General features: G+C 39.7%; 1 protein-coding gene across 1 annotated transcript; it reads left to right on the forward strand.

Moving 5' to 3' along the window:
• Positions 1-8,892: 8,892 nt before the first annotated feature.
• On the forward strand, positions 8,893-13,846 carry LOC139391065 (enkurin-like). The gene is made up of 5 exons (XM_071138557.1): positions 8,893-9,022; positions 9,306-9,451; positions 9,538-9,770; positions 9,957-10,103; positions 13,505-13,846. The coding sequence occupies exons 1-5, from the start codon at positions 8,943-8,945 to the stop codon at positions 13,676-13,678; spliced, it is 780 nt and encodes a 259-aa protein (XP_070994658.1). The 5' UTR covers positions 8,893-8,942; the 3' UTR covers positions 13,679-13,846.
• Positions 13,847-19,833: the final 5,987 nt, after the last annotated feature.

Consider the following 19,833-nt stretch of genomic DNA (forward strand, 5'->3'; position numbering starts at 1 on the left):
AAAATGTGTGGGGTGCGTCAGAGGCTTGACAATCATTTGTGTACAGTGTGTACAGCATGGGTGAAAGTGCGCAACCTTTAGGGGCTCCTGTTCTAGATGTAGAGATGGAGGAGTTGAACTTCACTTGTTGAGTACGGTTCACAAGGAAGCTATTCATCCACTTAATCAATAGAGAGTTGACAACCAAATTCACCAGCTTATCTACCAGTAGGTGGCATTGGATGGTGTTCAATGCAATACTGAAAACAATTAATACAATTTTCAACTAGGCTATTTGCCTTTTTTAAATGTTTGTAGATATTGTTCAGTATGACCAGTAATGCATCATCTACATCCCTGGAGGCACGGTAGGCGAATTGGTTTGAGTCTAATTGGGATGAGAGGCCAAAGAAATATATATTTTTCTTCATTATTTTTTCTAAACATTTTATATGTTCAGATGTCAGGGCCACAGGGTGTAAATCGTTATTTTATTTTGGCATGTTGTTTTTAGGTATTGGGACAATCAGCGACTTCTTCCATAAGTCTGGAATTATCTCACTGTTCAGTGACAGCTGGAACAGCTTCTGGAACAGTAATACAAGCTGGTCTGCGCATACCTGAATTGCCTTGCTGCTGACACCATCCGGACCATAAGATTTTTGTGGGTCGACACATTGAATGTATTGCTTGACGTCATTCACAGAGATCTGTATATCAACAGCTGGTATGCTGTCTATACTGCAGTGGCGTGCCGTGGGCCTGGGGGCTGGGCCTTCAGTGAGGTCCTACACAGTCCCACCCGAATTAATCCACCTCTTATTACCATCATTATGATGCCATGGCTCTAGACACTATACATTTAGACAGAAACGCAGTATAAAACCAGGCGTTGCGTCACCTTGAAATTTACATTTTCATTCATAGAATTGCAGGGGAAGAGTACAATACCTTTTCATTGTGCAGCTCCCATTGCCCTGCGCGCTTGTTTGTTGAGCTGTAGATCCACTCGAGTGTCCCCAAAAGTTTTCAAAAGCACCATTGCTTGTAAGTGCCCAGCCGTGTCTCATTGCTGCCTTGGTTAGACAACTCAAGTTTGCAAAGCCAGTGTGGCTCCAAACACCAAATCTATCACTTGCAAATAATAGGCATTCCCAGCAGTACAGTTTGCAGTGCTTCTCGGAGCCTGTGAGCCATTGATAGCGCTCGTAGTTGGAACTTTGAAAGTGGCGAACGAACCCCTTTCCCGCCCGTGACAGGCTTTTTAGACCCCTGGCAACACATGATGGCTGAATATGATTGGATAAAAGATCTAACATAAAGACCAGCCCTCCAAATCTCAACCTGGGGCTGGAAGCAGTGCAACCAAGAGGAAAGCTATGAAATTAAGAGTATAACTCTTACTCTGGGGAATAAGTTAATACATATTTGTGGGAAAATATATTTAAAAAATATATATATTCTGATGATGTTTAGGCCAGCAGAGAAGGCCTTGCTGGCCCTGACGGCCCACCACTGCTATACTGTCCACATAGAGACATGGCTTTGTTATACTGGTGACAAGCAGGGGAATACTACTGGGCATCAGAGAGTAGCTACACAGGATATTGTACAGAGGGGTGTTATTGTGAGAGAGAGTAGAGAGAGTCCTCAGGCAGCAGCACCAGGCATGGCAGCCATGAGGTAGGCTTGCACGGGCCTGGGGACCAGAACTCCGGGACTTCCGTTGTGTTAGGATTATTGTATAATTCATCTGAGTGACTTTATAATACACAAAAGAAAAGGATCTAACTTTTTCAGCTGCCATATAGTGGAGCATATTATAATGCCAAATACTGACACTGGAAATTGATGATGGACGACACAGACACCTCGCTGTGGGGAGAGGAAGAGGAGATTTTTACTCTAAAAAAGGTCACGGAGATATCTCAATAAAGGATGATTGCAATCCTTCCACTGCAAAAATCAGACAGGTGTGAGAATTTATTTTTACGGATTGAACCCTGGTCTTCGGTGGGGAAAGAGAAGTATACATGCGTTTCAGCGAGGAGCAGGACTGCAATCCATGCTCACTTGTCCCAATTCGACCCATAGGGCTTCATATTTGACATCCAGCCCCTACTTAAAAGACACAGGAACATAAAGGTGTAATATTTTCCTATAGTGCAGATTATCCCTCTACCCTTATCATATAGGGCCAGGAGTTTTTCTTACCTTGTGACCTTGACCAAGGAAACCCCCACATATCATATCAAACATTATGCCAATTAAATAGTAGATTAGAGTAACAAAAAAAAAGGTCTATAGTCAAGATGCATCCAAGATACATGCATTCCTTCTTTTTGATGTGACTTGACATGGTATGAATAAAAGGCAATGTGACGCGGTGTTTTTGGAGTGTCATCTCTATTTTTATGCAAACAGTGTGCGACTATGGAGGCAACATGGGCCCCTGACGGTCACAGTTAATGAAACCTTTACAAATTAGAGCTGACAACTGAATCAGAGGAGGTCCAGCACTGGGCAGCCTCACATCTGAGATGACATGCATACACACAGGACACAACTACACAGCCCAGCTAAGACAAAGCATGTTGTGTGCCACTCCACATCTCAGATGTGCACACCCCAGCTGCGATAAGGCAAGCCCCCATACACTCAAACACACACACACAACTGTGCCACACATACCCCCATCCATCACTGTGCTACTCTATACACACACACACACACACACAACAGCCATCCTGAATAAACAGTCAGCTCATTCACCTTTCAGAGAGCAGACTGCGAGGGCTTTTCAGTAGCACTGCCACACAACATTTTATAGAATGGTTCTGTTACAGCCATGGCCATTACATAGAATGAGAGAGTCGCCCCAGTTATGGCTCATCCAGTTTCCACCCAAACTCAAAATAATGAATGCCTACCAAATGTGAGGCTTTGTCGCGCCGTTGTTACAGCACTAATCCTGTGCTAAAACAGACAGGCAGAAACCAGCCTCACTTAGACAGACAGTCCTATGTACTTTAAGTAAGTAAGTAAGTAGGTAGGTAGGTAGGTCCTTCCTTCCTAAGGGAGCAGGGATTAGTGGCCATTGGCAGGCCAGGATTTAATTCCTCAAAGGAGGCCAATTAATCCTGGGCAGACTTGGCCCGGAGCCATCCAAAACAAATCACAGCTAGGACACACACACACAAGCATGCAAACACAATCGTGTAATCACTACCAACCCAAACACACATTTGAACATGTATTTATATTCTAATCTCTATCACACAGTGTCAGCATTACACAAACACATTTATACGGAGACTTGATTACACACAGGTGGATTGTATTTATCATCATTAGTCATTTAGGTCAACATTGGATCATTCAGAGATCCTCACTGAACTTCTGGAGATAGTTTGCTGCACTGAAAGTAAAGGGGCTGAATAATTTTGCATGCCCAATTTTTCAGTTTTTGATTTGTTAAAAAAGTTTGAAATATCCAATAAATGTCGTTCCACTTCATGATTGTGTCCCACTTGTTGTTGATTCTTCACAAAAAAATACAGTTTTATATCTTTATGTTTGAAGCCTGAAATGTGGCAAAAGGTCGCAAAGTTCAAGGGGGCCGAATACTTTCGCAAGGCACTGTACATAAATGCTATTCTAACACACATATATACACAATATTTAAAAAATATATATATATAATAATAATAACAATTAACAAGGGTAACTATTAACATATTTTCTATTTACAATATTGTGAAGACCCTCAGTCCTCTACACAATATTGTGCTGCTGGTGCCATGGCCCATAGCAGTCTCTTTCTGCTGTAAAGCAAAGGCTTACTGAACAGGTGGTGCTGGTGATGGGGCATTTCCTGTGACAAAGGGCACAACGACGTATCCCTACTGTGCCTTTTTTGCCCTGAGGCACATTCATGCCTGCATAGATGAATCTGGGCAGGTGAACACCACTGGTTGGAGCAGAAGGGACAGAGGTAGAGGGGACAGAAGGTGCTACAGTGGACTTGCTGTAGCTAGCAAGCTCCTGGATGAGCAGCTCCCTGAAGGCTAGCTGTGAGATGGGGGGCTGTCCACAACTCTTAGCCATTTCCTTCTGGAGGATGATGGCATTCACCACAGCAATGTCAATGAAATGATAGAAAAATGTCTTGTACCATTTCATGGTCTTGTGGAGAACATTGCAGTATCCTATCAGCGCATATGACAGGTCCACACCTCCCATGCTCTTGTTGTAGTCCTTCACAGCAGCTGGAATGGAGACATTTTTTGTGGTCCATGCCCCGGCACCGTCCTTCACACGCCTGACAACGCATCGATCTATTTCCTCTATAATTTGGGTTAAATCTGTATACCTAGACTTTGTTTGAGCTTTTCCTGATTTATTCGCCATATTTTAAATATATAAACTTGTTGAAAATGCTATTGAATATGTACTGCTATGCGTAACACCCGTGGCTCCATCAAGTAGGATTTGAAATGGTGAATGAACCTCTTTTACGCCAGAGTTTACGACAAAGGCTGGTCTTCAAACGTATAACCATTACATATTGCCGTTTACCTCAGCTCATTGGCTATCTTCCAAGCTAGATTTCAAGATGATCAGTGGTCATTGGGCCAAAATACAGTCAATCAACGATAGACCGGTCCTACCATTGGTGCGCAATGATGTCATTGATTGGTGTCTTCAAATCGGTTTGTTTCGGTCAATATGTCTCGAGAAAAGAACCATCAAGTATGGTTGTGTTAGTAACAACCAGAGGATTGCAATGAAACCAACCATGACTGGATAAACGTTTGTTTAGTGTGTGTAATTACCACGAACGCATCTTCCAAAGTTGAATGAGACGGAGCGGTTTACAAATGCGGTTTACAAATGTTTTGTGTTAGGCTATAAAAATTGATTTTATCAAACAAAACGAACATTCACAGTGTAGTTAGGACACTTGGCATTGCCACCAGAGGAAGATCTTCAATGGTACGCAATTTATTTTATTGTTATTTTTTACTTTCATGACGCTAATGCTTGGTTTGAAAATGCTAGTAAAACTTGTGTGCGTGGCGCCGTCCTCAGAAAATAGCATGTTTGCTTTCACAGTAACAGCTTTTTGAAATCTGACACAGCGGCTGGATTAATAAGACGTTCATCTTTTAAATGATGTAAGATACATGTATTTACAAGAATGTTTACTATAACAAATGGTGTATTTAGAATGTTAGCTCTCTGCAATTTCACCGGATGTTGGCCTGGTGGAAGTTAGCGTCTCACCTACCCTAAAACGTAAATAATCGATAAAATTTAAGACGGAGTATACTGTGTTCAATTGCGGATAAAATGAATGTGGAGCGAGTTCCAGGTCACGCGCACCAAAAAAAAAAGTACACCTGGCTTTTCACTCAGAAAGGTAAGGGCTACTTCTTCATTTCTCAAAGGAAAAACATCAACCAATTTCTAAAAACTGTTGACATCTAGTGGAAGCCATAGGAACTGCAACCAGGTGCCTCAAATCTAGTTCCCAATAGAAAACCAATTGAAAACAAAGTGATCTCAAAAAAAAAAAATCCTGGATGATTTGTCTTGTGGGTTTCGCCTGCCAAAAAAGTTGTTATACTCAGACATGATTTTAACAGTTTTAGAAACTTTAGAGTGTGCTCTATTTAAATATACAAATTATATGCATATCCTAGATTCTGGGCCTGAGAAAAAGGCAGTTTACTTTGGGCACGCTTTTCATCCGGAAGTGAAAATACTGCCCTGTAGCCCAAAGAGGTTTTAACAATACATTTGTGGAGTGGATATACTGCAAAAGGTACAGGGATTGGACTGCTGAGGACTGGGGTAGAGTCATTTTCTCTGATGCATCCCCTTTCCGATTTTTTGGGGCATCCGGAAAAAATCTTGTCCATAGAAGACAAGGTGTGTCATGCCAACAGTTAAGCATCCTGAGACCATTCGTGTGGGGTTGCTTCTCAGCCAAGGGAGTGAGCTCACTCACAATTTTGCCTAAGAACACAGCCATGAATAAAGAATGGTCCCGACACATCCTTCGAGAGCAACTTCTCCCAACCATCCAGGAACAGTTTGGTGACGAACAATGCCATTTCCAGCATGATGGAGCACCTTGCCACAAGGCAAAAGTGAAAACTAAGTGGCTCGGGCAACAAAACATCAATATTTTGGGTCCATGGCTAGGAAACTCCCCAAACCTTAATCCCATTGAGAACTTGTGGTCAATCCTCAAGAGGCGGGTGGACAAACAAAACCCGACAAATTCTGACAAACTCCAAGCATTGATTATGCAAGAATGGGCTGCCATCAGTCAGGATGTGGCCCAGAAGTTAATTGACAGCATGCCAGGGCGGATTGTAGAGGTCTTGAAAAAGAAGAGTCAACACTGCAAATATTGACTCTTTGCATCAACTTCATGTAATTGTCAATAAAAGCCTTTGACACTTATGAAATGCTTGTAATTATACTTCAGTATTCCATAGTAACATCTGACAAAAATATCTAAAGACACTGAAGTAGCAAACTTTGTGGAAATTCATTTTTGTGTCATTCTCAAAACTTTTGGCCACGACTGTACTATATGTGAGAGCAAAAAAACAATAATTCTAATGTACATATTTCTAAACACCTCAGAATGGTAAATAAACTACTTGAAATTGACTGGGGTAAAAATGTGTCTTTTAATCGTTATCAAATGTCCATCAACACACTGGGAGAATATGAATGCTACCATGATTTCAAGCACTGAATTCCTTAACATTTGACATAATTTACTATCAAATGAATCTGTTAGTGATGTAATAATTGATTATAGGGCCTTGATTTTCTTCTTGACCAGGAAAACTGTAGTTCCTAATTCCACACCATAGGCGATGTCATCAACATCAATCTACATCAAAATCATTCCTAATAATTTTCTATGGTGTGTATTATTACATATATTGAGATCATGATTCCCATCTCCCCTATAGCCCCAGAGGTTAGGCCCTGTGCCTGAGGAGAGCTGAGTAGCTTGCTAGCTGCAGACATAGACATTTTAGTTAACATAAATATCACTGATTTAATTTGACCAAAACAACTTCTAATACATATTGTATTGCTACATATTGTAATATATATTGTGATACCTCTCACTCTGCTCTTGGAAGCTATGCTCTGATTCGAAGAAACATCCGGAGCCCCTTCCTTGTGTGGAGACTCCTTTCCAACTTACACAAAGAGCACGTTGTGTCTCCTCATCATAGTCAACCATCTGTTTGCTTGGAAGTTCTCGGACTGCTGGCCTGGAGAGGACAGAAGACATACACACAAACAGAAACATTACAGTTAAGATAATGTCTTTGACATCAGTTAAAATGCTTAGCGACGGAACACAGGGTGAACGAATCATGCATCAGTCAATAATTATTTTATTTAAATGTTATAGTCTACCTGGATAATATTTTACAGTACTTTAGCTAGCCATTCTTGTACTAGAGAAAGAGCTGATGGACCAAATTCAGCCACATTGGCTTGTTGAACGTCGACATACTCTACAGCAAAGTAAATGGACAAACTTTATTTCGCGATTACCGTACTACATGTAAGATAAGGCAAACAAAAACAGACAATCTAGGAGAAAAAGAAACGCACACCTATTTAGGCGTGGTGCTGGCTAGCGGAGTAGAAAACTTGAAAATAAAGGGGAGCCGCACACTCTAGGAGCTCAGATGCAAAAATGTAATATCCAAGCTTTCTTCATCAGAGTATAATCACAAACACTGCGGGATGACTCGTTTATATAGTGTTAAAAGACACACAGGTGTCTGTAATCATGGCCAAGAGTGGCCTAATAGCATTGGTTAATTCTCAAATATTAAAATGGCATACAAAGAACAGCATACAAAAAAACAAATGGATAGCATACGATCATAAATTAATTTTAGACTACACACGCTTACAAACAATTACAATGGCAAAGTCACAATAATCACAAGAATGGCTTCAGATCAAAGTCTACGTTGAGAACTACGAAAGAGCTGCTTGGTTAATCTATCAATTCAGTCACATTGGCTTGTTGAACATCGACATATTGTACAGCAAAGTAAATGGACAAACTTTATTTCGCGCTTACCGTACTACATGTAAAATAAGGCAAAACAAAACAGACAAATTGCTCTACGATTAGACAGGCCACTTGTTTCTATTTTCGATGCACCATCCTATTAAACTTATTAAATGAAGATACAATGTAGTAATCAATCAGTAACAAGGCCTATATATGGATGAAAGAAACAAAGATATTACACTGTGGTAGTAATACTGTCTTCTATTCGCCATTTCAGGGGCATTACAATGTAGCAGCAGGGCGCTCAGAGTGCGCTCTAGGCGTTCGTAAATTCAGAGCGTTTCGCTCTGAGTTCAGAGCGCACAATGGACGCTCTGGCAGGGGAGTAGGGTTGAACCGAGCGTTCTAGGCTCACAACGGCAGTCAAGCACGACTGGCTAAAGTTAGCTAGCTTGCTAGTAACTTCCAGAAAAACATGAGAGAACACCTCAGTCTGACCATTTTACTCGCCCAGCAGAGCTGGTTAGGGGGTTTTCATGTTATCCAGAGCGTTGGTGACTGTAACTGTGCTTCTGGCAACAATTTAATTACGCTTTTTTCCCCGACGTTTAATGACACCGGCCATATTCAAAGCATGTTGATGGTCAGTTATCCTGCGCTCTGCCACGCTCAGACGGGAGTGCTCTGACATCGGAGTAGACAGCCAGAGCGAATTTACAAACGCTCCCTTAGATTGAAACACGTTGATGCTGATGTCGCAATCAAACCGTGACAGTTGCCCAGGGAACTTGTCAAACAAAACATTCCAGACATTTGAATGTAGAGCCGGCTAGAGGTGACTAGCTAGCTATTATTTGCTTCTCAGAAAAAAAGTGCATATTCCAGAAATATGTCGACCACTATGTATCCAACAGAAAGTATTTACAACCTTATTCCAAGGGAGGAGGTTAAAATAGAGAAACCACCAAGGTATGACTGCCTATAGCTAGCAAACGTAGCTAGCTAACAATGTAACTGTATGTAGGCTACATTGTAGCTAGCTAAACTTATTTGCACCGTACACAGCCGATGGCATTTTTACTGTACCCAGCTAGCCACATATATTTATGTAGCCTATGTTTCTGTGTATTGGGAATGTATAGAGATACTTTGTTGCCACAACCTGCACAGTGAAAAAGACTGCACATTCTTCCTACTCATGCCATGTCCTGTAATAATCTATCAATCTTGTCTTTTTTATTCCATTGTCAAGGTATATGTCAAAGTTTAGGGCACAAGTTAAGCATGAGAAAATGCTGAATAAGCCTACCAACAAGACTATGGGACAAGTAAAAGTAGACTTGCCCTCTCCAGAGAAATATCTGCTCAAGCACTCCAAGGAACCCAAACTTCCTGAAAGTAAGCAATAGGATGAGATTACATCTCAATATCACTTTGTTTGGAGGTCATTTCCTAACTATGTGTCTATGTTGTTATACCCTTAGAGCAACCATTTTCATATTTGGATGATGAGACTTTCAAAAAACCACAAATACCTGCCAAAGCAGACAACCCACTTATGGGCATTCACACCAAAAAGGACTTTGTAAAGACAAACGCCTTTGAGAACATCATGGCAGTGCCAAAAAAGCCACAGCCTATCTATGCCGACACTAAAACTGGAGACAAACAGCTCCTGGAAAATTCAGGACTACTCCCAAAGTACATCAAGAAAAAGGTGAACTTATCATTACATATGCAAATAGTGTTTTTTCTTTGTCTGTCAAGCAGGTAGTGATTTGTCCAAGATTTTGATTGCTATTCAAAGAAAGATACTTATATGCTTATTGCACAAAGACACTCAACCTATTTGAACTGAACTGAAGAGGAGCCCAACATAACTATTTTCCCATCCCCTCTCTAGGACTTTGGGAAGACCCCTGAGTACTTGCAGCATCGCACTGAGGAGGTGAGGAGGGCTCAGGATGAGTATGACAGCTTTGTCAAGGAACACATGAGACAGGGCACCATGAAACAGCTCTCTGAGGATGAGCGAAACAACATCCTACAGGTAAACCACTTAGGTCCTTAGAACCAAGCCAATAGAATCTGACCTAGAATTATTCATAAAGTTTCATTACATTCATGTATGTGTTTTAGTTGATTAGTCATTTAGATAAGATTCAATATTTGAACAATGTATCAAATGATAAATAGGCTTACAAAGCACTAGCATACATTCAAATTGAATGAAGGGTGTGAGAGGGGTAAGATTTGTGTCTGTTAATTTTTGGAACACGGATGGGCATTACGATTATTTAAACAAATATATATTTTATTTATGATAAAAAATAATAATAATTACGAAACATACACATACAAACGACAACATACAGAAGCATACAAACATCCACAACATCACCCCTGCCCAGACCCACCTACTCACACCCCCATCTCCAGTGCATCATCACTCCGCCACATGGCCTCAAACTGCACCATTTTGTTTCTCTCCATCGCCCACTCACTTTCAACATTTGGATAATAAATCATTTGTATTTATTATGGATCCCCATTAGCTGCTGCCAAAACAGCAGCTACTCTTCCTGGGGTCCAGCAAAATTAAGCCAGTCTATACATTTTAAAAACATTACAATACATTCACAGATTTCACAACACACTGTGTGCCCTCAGGCCCCTACTCCACCACTACCACATATCTACATTAATAAATCCATATGTACAGTGCCTTGCGAAAGTATTCGGCCCCCTTGAACTTTGCGACCTTTTGCCACATTTCAGGCTTCAAACATAAAGATATAAAACTGTATTTTTTTGTGAAGAATCAACAACAAGTGGGACACAATCATGAAGTGGAACGACATTTATTGGATATTTCTAACTTTTTTAACAAATCAAAAACTGAAAAATTGGGCGTGCAAAATTATTCAGCCCCCTTAAGTTAATACTTTGTAGCGCCACCTTTTGCTGCGATTACAGCTGTAAGTCGCTTGGGGTTATGTCTCTATCAGTTTTGCACATCGAGAGACTGAAATTTTTTCCCATTCCTCCTTGCAAAACAGCTCGAGCTCAGTGAGGTTGGATGGAGAGCATTTGTGAATAGCAGTTTTCAGTTCTTTCCACAGATTCTCGATTGGATTCAGGTCTGGACTTTGACTTGGCCATTCTAAAACCTGGATATGTTTATTTTTGAACCATTCCATTGTAGATTTTGCTTTATGTTTTAGATCATTGTCTTGTTGGAAGACAAATCTCCGTCCCAGTCTCAGGTCTTTTGCAGACTCCATCAGGTTTTCTTCCAGAATGGTCCTGTATTTGGCTCCATCCATCTTCCCATCAATTTTAACCATCTTCCCTGTCCCTGCTGAAGAAAAGCAGGCCCAAACCATGATGCTGCCACCACCATGTTTGACAGTGGGGATGGTGTGTTCAGCTGTGTTGCTATTACGCCAAACATAACGTTTTGCATTGTTGCCAAAAAGTTCAATTTTGGTTTCATCTGACCAGAGCACCTTCTTCCACATGTTTGGTGTGTCTCCCAGGTGGCTTGTGGCAAACTTTAAACGACACTTTTTATGGATATCTTTAAGAAATGGCTTTCTTCTTGCCACTCTTCCATAAAGGCCAGATTTGTGCAATATACGACTGATTGTTGTCCTATGGACAGAGTCTCCCACCTCAGCTGTAGATCTCTGCAGTTCATCCAGAGTGATCATGGGCCTCTTGGCTGCATCTCTGATCAGTCTTTTCCTTGTATGAGCTGAAAGTTTAGAGGGACGGCCAGGTCTTGGAGGTTGGATTTGCAGTGGTCTGATACTCCTTCCATTTCAATATTATCGCTTGCACAGTGCTCCTTGGGATTTTTAAAGCTTGGGAAATCTTTTTGTATCCAAATCCGGCTTTAAACTTCTTCACAACAGTATCTCGGAACTGCCTGGTGTGTTCCTTGTTCTTCATGATGCTCTCTGCGCTTTTAACGGACCTCTGAGACTATCACAGTGCAGGTGCATTTATACGGAGACTTGATTACACACAGGTGGATTGTATTTATCATCATTAGTCATTTAGGTCAACATTGGATCATTCAGAGATCCTCACTGAACTTCTGGAGAGAGTTTGCTGCACTGAAAGTAAAGGGGCTGAATAATTTTGCACGCCCAATTTTCAGTTTTTGATTTGTTAAAAAAGTTTGAAATATCCAATAAATGTCGTTCCACTTCATGATTGTGTCCCACTTGTTGTTGATTCTTCACAAAAAAATACAGTTTTATATCTTTATGTTTGAAGCCTGAAATGTGGCAAAAGGTCGCAAAGTTCAAAGGGGCCGAATACTTTCGCAAGGCACTGTATGTATAGTGTGTATGTTATCGTGTGTGTGTGCGCCAATGTTTGTGTTGCTTCACAGTCCCCGCTGTTCCATAAGGTGTTTTTTAGTCTGTTTTTTAAATCTAATTGTACTACTTTGGTCAGTTACTTGATGTGGAATGGAGTTCCATGTAGTAATTTGTGTTAACGATGGAGGATTGGTTGATTTCCAGTTAAGTATACAGGTATCTCACTGCACCCTCATATGCCATGTCTTGAAATATGCAGACAGACGGATTAAAAGTAAATGTACCTTGTAATACTTCTGACAGCCAGCTTTCTAACACCACCCATAACTTTTTGAGAAGGCATGTATTATTGAGTCACTGTTAGTTTTATACTTAAGACATGACTCTGCCACATTTCCTCCATCATGTGCTATTATCAGTTATTTAAGTCTTGGTTCCAGTAGTTTATCTTTTTTTCAAAGAGATTGTCAGTTGGATAGGCTCTCTGCAAGATTTTATATATCTTACCTATCATATGAATATCCTTTTCTAACTCAAATATGGTTCCCTCAAGATTGTCCAAAAGATTTCAAAATTAAATTTCTTGGTATGAAACATTAAGTTGCATGTATTTGAAAAAAAATCTACATTGGTCAGTCCAAAATTGCTTTTCAATTCTGTCATGGAAATAAATGCATTTTCATATTACCATGTCATTTATGCCTTTAGTTTTCCATGTGGACCAATTTATTGTTAGATTGTTCCATAAGGTTGTGTTTTTAGGAAGTGATATTGGTTATTGTAGAATACGTTTCATTTTCTTCCATATTGTTATAGTGTTCTTAACTATGAAGTTGTTAATGTTCTTAGCTTTATCCTTAGAAAATAGACACTTAAAACCACCCTCTAACTTAGGAAGATGTAAAACATTCATTTTTATTCTACAAGTTTTATTTGCCCATATATAGTCTCTTATGGCCAAGTATACTTTTTATAAGCTGATCTTTGGTGGGGTAATTAGTATTACAGAGAATAAATATTACGCTGACATACACAGGCTCATTGATAATTAATTGTTCCTGAGCAATAATGGAAAGATCATCTCTTAGCCTGTGTGATTGATGGATCATCATCTGTCCAGGGCTTGAAGATGAACTGGGGGGAGCTGCACCATCAGTACCAGGGACTCTCTGTTGTCACGGACACCACCCCTAAGAAGTACCGCAAGGAGCGTCTGGAGCTGGAGATGAAGCAGCTGGAGAGGGACATTGACCTCATCGAGAGATACAAGACTATATTCATCGCCAACAACTAACACACGACACCTCTTTTCTTTAGTGTCAAATGGCAAATACATTGTAAACAGATATTCAGTGAAGAAAAAAACTACTGCCCTAAATGCTAGATGTGAAATTGTCTGGAAAATAGTCATATAACTCTCATTACCCCTGTCTATGATTTCACTTTGTTTTGGAAAACTAAATAAACTCTGCACTATATTTTAAGATCTTTTGATGTTATTTAATCTCAAACACAACACGTCAGTATTTGATGTGCTGTTTTTGTTTATTTTTTCATTCACTATGGTAAATGCGTTTTTGAAGGTCTGCTTATAAGCTGTTTAAAGGCTAGGGTCTATTTTTCTCCACTTCCTGTCTGACTGACGTGCCCAAAGTAAACTGCCTGTTACTCAGGCCCAGAAGCCAGCATATGCATACCATTGGATAGAAAACACTTTGAAGTTTGTAGAAATGTTAAAATAATGTATGAGACTATAACACAATAGATATGGTAGGAGAAAATCCAAAGACAAAACAACCAGAATGTTGTTTTTTTTGAGAGCCCATGCTCTTCCAATGGAACATAATAGGGTCATATCCAAATCCAGCTCCCAGATTGCAATTTCTATGGCTTCCACTAGATGTCAACAGTCTTTGTTAAAGGTTTCAGGCTTGTTTCTTTGAAAACGAGGAAGAATTCTGAGTTTTGGTACTGGGAGTCAGAGTTCGAAATCAGCGCTCAGCGAAGGGGACGTGCACCTGCTAATTTAGCTTTTCTATTGAACATACTTCTTTCCCTATGAAATATTATAGTTTAATTACATTTTAGGGTACCTGAGGATTAAATGGAAACGTATTTTGACTTGTTTTAACAAAGTTTTGGATTCCTTTCTCTGCATGTTGAACGAGTGGATTACACAAATCGATGGCGCCAATTAAACTGACTTTTTGGGTTACAAAGAAGGATTTTATCTAACAAAACGGCCATGCATGTTGTAGCTGGGACTCTTTGAAGTGCATATCAGAGAAAGATTTTCAAAAAGTAAGTGAATATTTAATTGCTATTTGTGATTTTATGAAGCCTGTGCTGATTAAAAAATATTTTGATGTGGGGCGCCGTCCTCAAACAATCGCATGGCATGCTTTCTCTGTAAAGCCTATTGTAAATCAGACAATGCAGTTAGATGACTTTAAGACTTTAAGCTTTTTAACCAAGTGAAGACACTTGTATGTACCTAAATGTTTAATATCCATAATTTGTATGATTATTAATTTGAATTGCACGCCCTCCAACTTCACCGGAAGTTGTTGACGGCGGGACGCTGGCCTAGCCGGCCTAGCCCTACTGTTACTACATGCTATGTTCATGATATAATCCTTAAAGTTCATTATACAAGAGCCTAAATGAGCAAATACTTATCTGGTGCTTTTCCAAATTTTCTTGACCCAAATTAGTGTATTTTCCTTTGTAGCAACTGTGCCTACAGGAAAACTACAGGATATCACATGCAGCTTATTATCCATCTCTGTGGATGTCTAATTGTGACATTTAGTGGTCTATTCAGAATGACTGTAATACAACAACCACCTGTTTTTAGTCACACTAATGACTTCAATATGACCACACAGCATGCTTGTCTTGATGGCTAGTTTAGAGTTTCAGACTAAAATTGCACCAGGAATCTTTCCTTAAAAAGTGAAAAAGGTAAGGGACAGAATAAGAAAGTAAAGTTATCATTTAACATGATTAACTTCAGAACTAAGCTTTTTTGGAACACCACATCACTATTGTCATGAATGTCATTTTTAACGAAAAATACCTATTTTCTTCCTTTAGTGGTTTGTGAGGTTCTGTGTTATACACTATAGCCCTTACCATATCATATGTGATGGAATAGTATTTGCTGTTGGCTTGTGTGGGTATACAGTATGTGTTATGCAACATAGCTGACTTGAGACATTGTTAACAGTTTCAGGGCCATGGGCCTTTCTCGTGATGGAAAAATACAGAATAACATGAAGACAGGAAATGTGCAATGAGTTGTGGGGGCACATTCAGAACGTAGTGTTGCGAGAACAAACGGTATTTTGTTAGATAACAGGAGCCAGGTGTGAGATAACTGTATTGAGCATGGGCGCATAGATATTCTACACAACTACAACGACTGACCGCTGAAGCACCCGGGGGCTGGGACCAGCTTGTGCGCCAACAATCAACAATAGGTTGGGTGCCTTGTCTCTACTCTGACAGGCCGGCTCAGAAGCAGGAACTACCTTTAACAGAATGTGACTGGCAGAACGGGTGTTGTATGTTGAGGATGAGGGCTGTAGTAGATATCTCAGATAGGGGGGAGTGAGGCCTAAGAGGGTTTTATAAATAAGCATCAACCAGTGGGTCTTGCGACGGGTATACAGAGATGACCAGTTTACAGAGGAGTATAGACTGCAATGATGTGTCCTATAAGGAGCATTGGTGGCAAATCTGATGGCCAAATGGTAAAGAACATTTAGCCGCTCGAGAGCACCCTTACCTGCTGATCTATAAATGATGTCTCCATAATCTAACATGGGTAGGATGGTCATCTGAATCAGGGTTAGTTTGCCAGCTGGGGTGAAAGAGGAGCGATTACGATAGAGGAAACCAAGTCCAGATGTAACTTTAGCCTTCAGCTTTGATATGTGCTGAGAGAAGGACAGTGCCATACTAGCCATACTACCAAGTACTTGTATGAGGTGACTACCTCAAGCTCCAAACCCTCGGAGCTAGTAATACCACCTATGGGGAAAGGGCATTCTTCTTACAATTACCACATTACCTTTGTTTTGGAGGTGTTCAGAACAATGTTAACACATCTTATGGCTTGGGGGCAGTATTTTGACATCTGGATGAGAAGCGTGCCCAAAGTAAACTGCCTGTTACTCAGGCCCAGAAGCTAGGATATGATATGGTAGATTTGGATAGAAAACACTCTAACGTTTCCAAAACTGTTAAAATAATGTCAGTTTCCCATAGACTGCCTATACAGATTCCAATGACTTAGAACTCAAATTGCACTTCCTATGGCTTCCACTAGATGTCAACAGTCTTCAAAAATTGTTTCAGGCTTGTATTCTGAAAAATGAAGGAGTAAGACCAGTCTGAATGAGTGGAAACTGCTGTGTCCCAGAGGTTTTTCATGCGTGCGACCGAGAGCTCGCCTTTCTTGTTTACCTTTTATTTTGACAAAGCTTTTGTCCAGTTGAAATGTTATTGATTATTATGACTAAAAACAATATGTGGATTGATTATAAACATCGTTTGACATATTTCTACGAACTTTACTGATACTTTTTGGATTTTTTGTCTGCCTGTTGTGACTGCCTTTGAGCCTGTGGATTACTGAACAAAAGGTTTTTAGATATAAAGAGGGACTTTATCGAACAAAACAAACATGTATTGAGTAAATGGGAGTCTTGTGAGTGCAACCATACAAACATCATCAAAGGTAAGTGATTAATTTTATCGCTATTTCTGACTTTTGTGGCTACTATTACTTGGCTGGTAACTGTTTGTAATGATTTGTCTGCTGGGAGCTGTCCTCAAATTATCTCATGGTTTGCTTTCGCCATAAAGCCTTTTTGAAATCTGACACAGCGGCTGGATTAACAAAAAGTTCATATTTTTTAACACTTTTAACACTTTTTTTAACACTTTTATGAATTTGTGATATGAGTATATCTGTTTTTGAATTTGGCGCTCTGCAATTTCACTGGATGTTGGTCAGGTGGGATGCTACCGTCCCTAGAGAAGTTAATAACCTCTTAAGGTATAGGGGGCAGCATTTTCACTTTTGGATAAATAGCGTGCCCAATTTCAACTTCCTGCTACTCATGCCACGAATATAAAATATGCATATTATTAGTAGATGCAGATAGAAAACACTCTGACGTTTCTAAAACTGTTTGAATCATGTCTGTGAGTATAACAGAACTTATGTAGCAGGCAAAACCCCGAGGACTAACTGTTCAGATTTTTTATTTTTTTTGCCTCTGACTGTTCCCTGAGTTGTCTTTGCCTAGGGATATTTCATAGGAACCTGTTTTCAGTTCCTACCGCTTCCACTGGATGTCACCAGTCTTTAGAATTTGGTCGAGGTTATTCATTTGTGCAACAAAGAAGAAGCACATCCTGGAACAACGTTACACTATTGAGAGTTGCGCAAGACGTAAAAAGGAGCATGGTTTGTTTACTTCCTGTTTTGAACACAGATAGCCTCGTCTACAATTTGATCGATTATTAACGTTTAAAAATACCTAAAGTTGTATTACAAAAGTAGTTTGAAGTATTTTGGCAAAGTTTATAGGCAACTTTTGAAATGTTTTGTAGTGACGTTGCGTTTTTTGGCAGCTGTTTTTTTCTGGATCAAACGCGTCAAATAAATGGACATTTGGATACATATGGACGGAATTAATCGAACAAAAGGACCAATTGTGATTTATGGGACATATTGGAGTGCCAACAAAAGAAGCTCATCAAAGGTAATGCATGTTTTATATTTTATTTCAGTGTTTTGTGTTGCGCCTGCAGGGTTCAATTATATGCTACTCTCTTTGTTGACATTGTGCTATATAGATAATAGCTTCTTATACTTTCGCCAAAAAGTTTTTTTAAATCTGATATGTTGGCTTTATTCACAACGAGCTTTAATTGAGTATCTTACATGTGTGATTTAATGAAAGTTAGATTTTTATATCATTTTTTGAATTTGCCGTGCTGCATTTTCCCTGTTTTATTTCAAGTGGGACGCAGTTAAAGAAGAAAGGGTCTAAGCCATTTGACCCAGATGTTTTTTGGGGGTCAAGTTTAAAGTAACTAACTTTGGCCTTCCGGATAGCCTGAGTGCACGTAGTTCTAATTTACCTGAACGATAGTCAGTCAGCCCGAGTATGCGTGTGCCGAGCCTTTCGCAAAATGCAATTCTTGAGTTGGATCTCTGCAAGATCATGGTCGAACCAGGGGCTAAACCTGTTTTTAATCCTAGTTTTCTTTATGGGGGCGTGTTTGCCAACAATACCACTGAAAATATCATAAAAGAGACTCTATACCATTTTACAGAGGCAAGTTCATGAAGGAAGGCCTGCTCATTAAAAGTTGGCCAACATCCAGTGAAATTGCAGAGCGCCAAATTCAAAAACAGAAATACTCATTATAAAAATGCAAAAAGTGTTATATTAAAAAAAGTGTTAAATATTCTAAATGTGTTATACGTAGGTTTAAAGATTAACTTCTTGTGAATCCAACCATGTTGTCAGATTTCAAAAAGGCTTTACGGTGAAAGCATACCATGCGATTATTTGAGAACATCGCCCAGCAGACAATCTATACAAACAGTAAACCAGCCAAGTAGAAGAGTTACACAACACAGAAATAGAGATAAAATGAATCACTTACCTTTAATGATCTTCATATGGTTGCACTCAGAAGACATTAATTTACTCAATAAATGTTTGTTTTGTTCGATAAAGTCTCTCTTTATATCCAAAAATCTCAGTTTTGTTTCGCTCGTTTTCTTCAGTAATCCACAGTCTCAATCGCAGTTACAACAGGCAGACCAAAAAAATCCAAATTGTATCCATAAAGTTCATAGAAACATGTCAAACGATGCTGAATTTTTTTGCATAAATAATCGATAATATTCCATCGGACAATAGCGTCGTCAATATAAAAGGTAAACAAGAAAGGTGCGCTCTCAGGAGTGCGCATGAAAAAGCTCTTTGACACTTTAGGGTCTAGTCATCCAGACTGGTCTTACTCCCTCATTTTTCAGAATTCAAGCCTGAAACCATTTCTAAAGACTGTTGACATCAAGTGGAAGGCATAGGAACTGCAATTTGAGTCCTAAGTCAATGGATACTGTAATGGCATTGAATAGAAAACTACAAAAATATAAATCCTACTACCTGGATGGATTTTTCGCAGATTTTCGCCTGCCAAATCAGTTCTGTTACATTCACAGACAATATTTTTAACTGTTTTGGAAACTTTGGAGTGTATCTATCCAAATCTACGAATTATATACATATCGTAGCTTCTGGGCCTGAGTAGCAGGCAATTTAATTTGGGCACACTTTTCATCCAAAATTCTGAATGCTGCCCCCTACCCTAGTGAAGTTAATGCTTAACCCCTGCAAATCAAATTGTTTGGGGACA

This window comes from Oncorhynchus clarkii, chromosome 31 (genome assembly GCF_045791955.1).
Source record: "Oncorhynchus clarkii lewisi isolate Uvic-CL-2024 chromosome 31, UVic_Ocla_1.0, whole genome shotgun sequence".
NCBI classification, from domain to species: Eukaryota; Metazoa; Chordata; class Actinopteri; order Salmoniformes; family Salmonidae; genus Oncorhynchus; species Oncorhynchus clarkii.

Excerpts from the sequence above, each read along its gene's own strand:
- LOC139391065 (XM_071138557.1), top strand. The coding sequence starts at position 8,943 with ATGTCGACCACTATGTATCCAACAGAAAGTATTTACAACCTTATTCCA. Across the intron at positions 9,452-9,537 it reads GGAACCCAAACTTCCTGAAA|AGCAACCATTTTCATATTTG; the intron begins GTAAGCAATAGG and ends TTATACCCTTAG. Across the intron at positions 10,104-13,504 it reads AGCGAAACAACATCCTACAG|GGCTTGAAGATGAACTGGGG; the intron begins GTAAACCACTTA and ends TCATCTGTCCAG.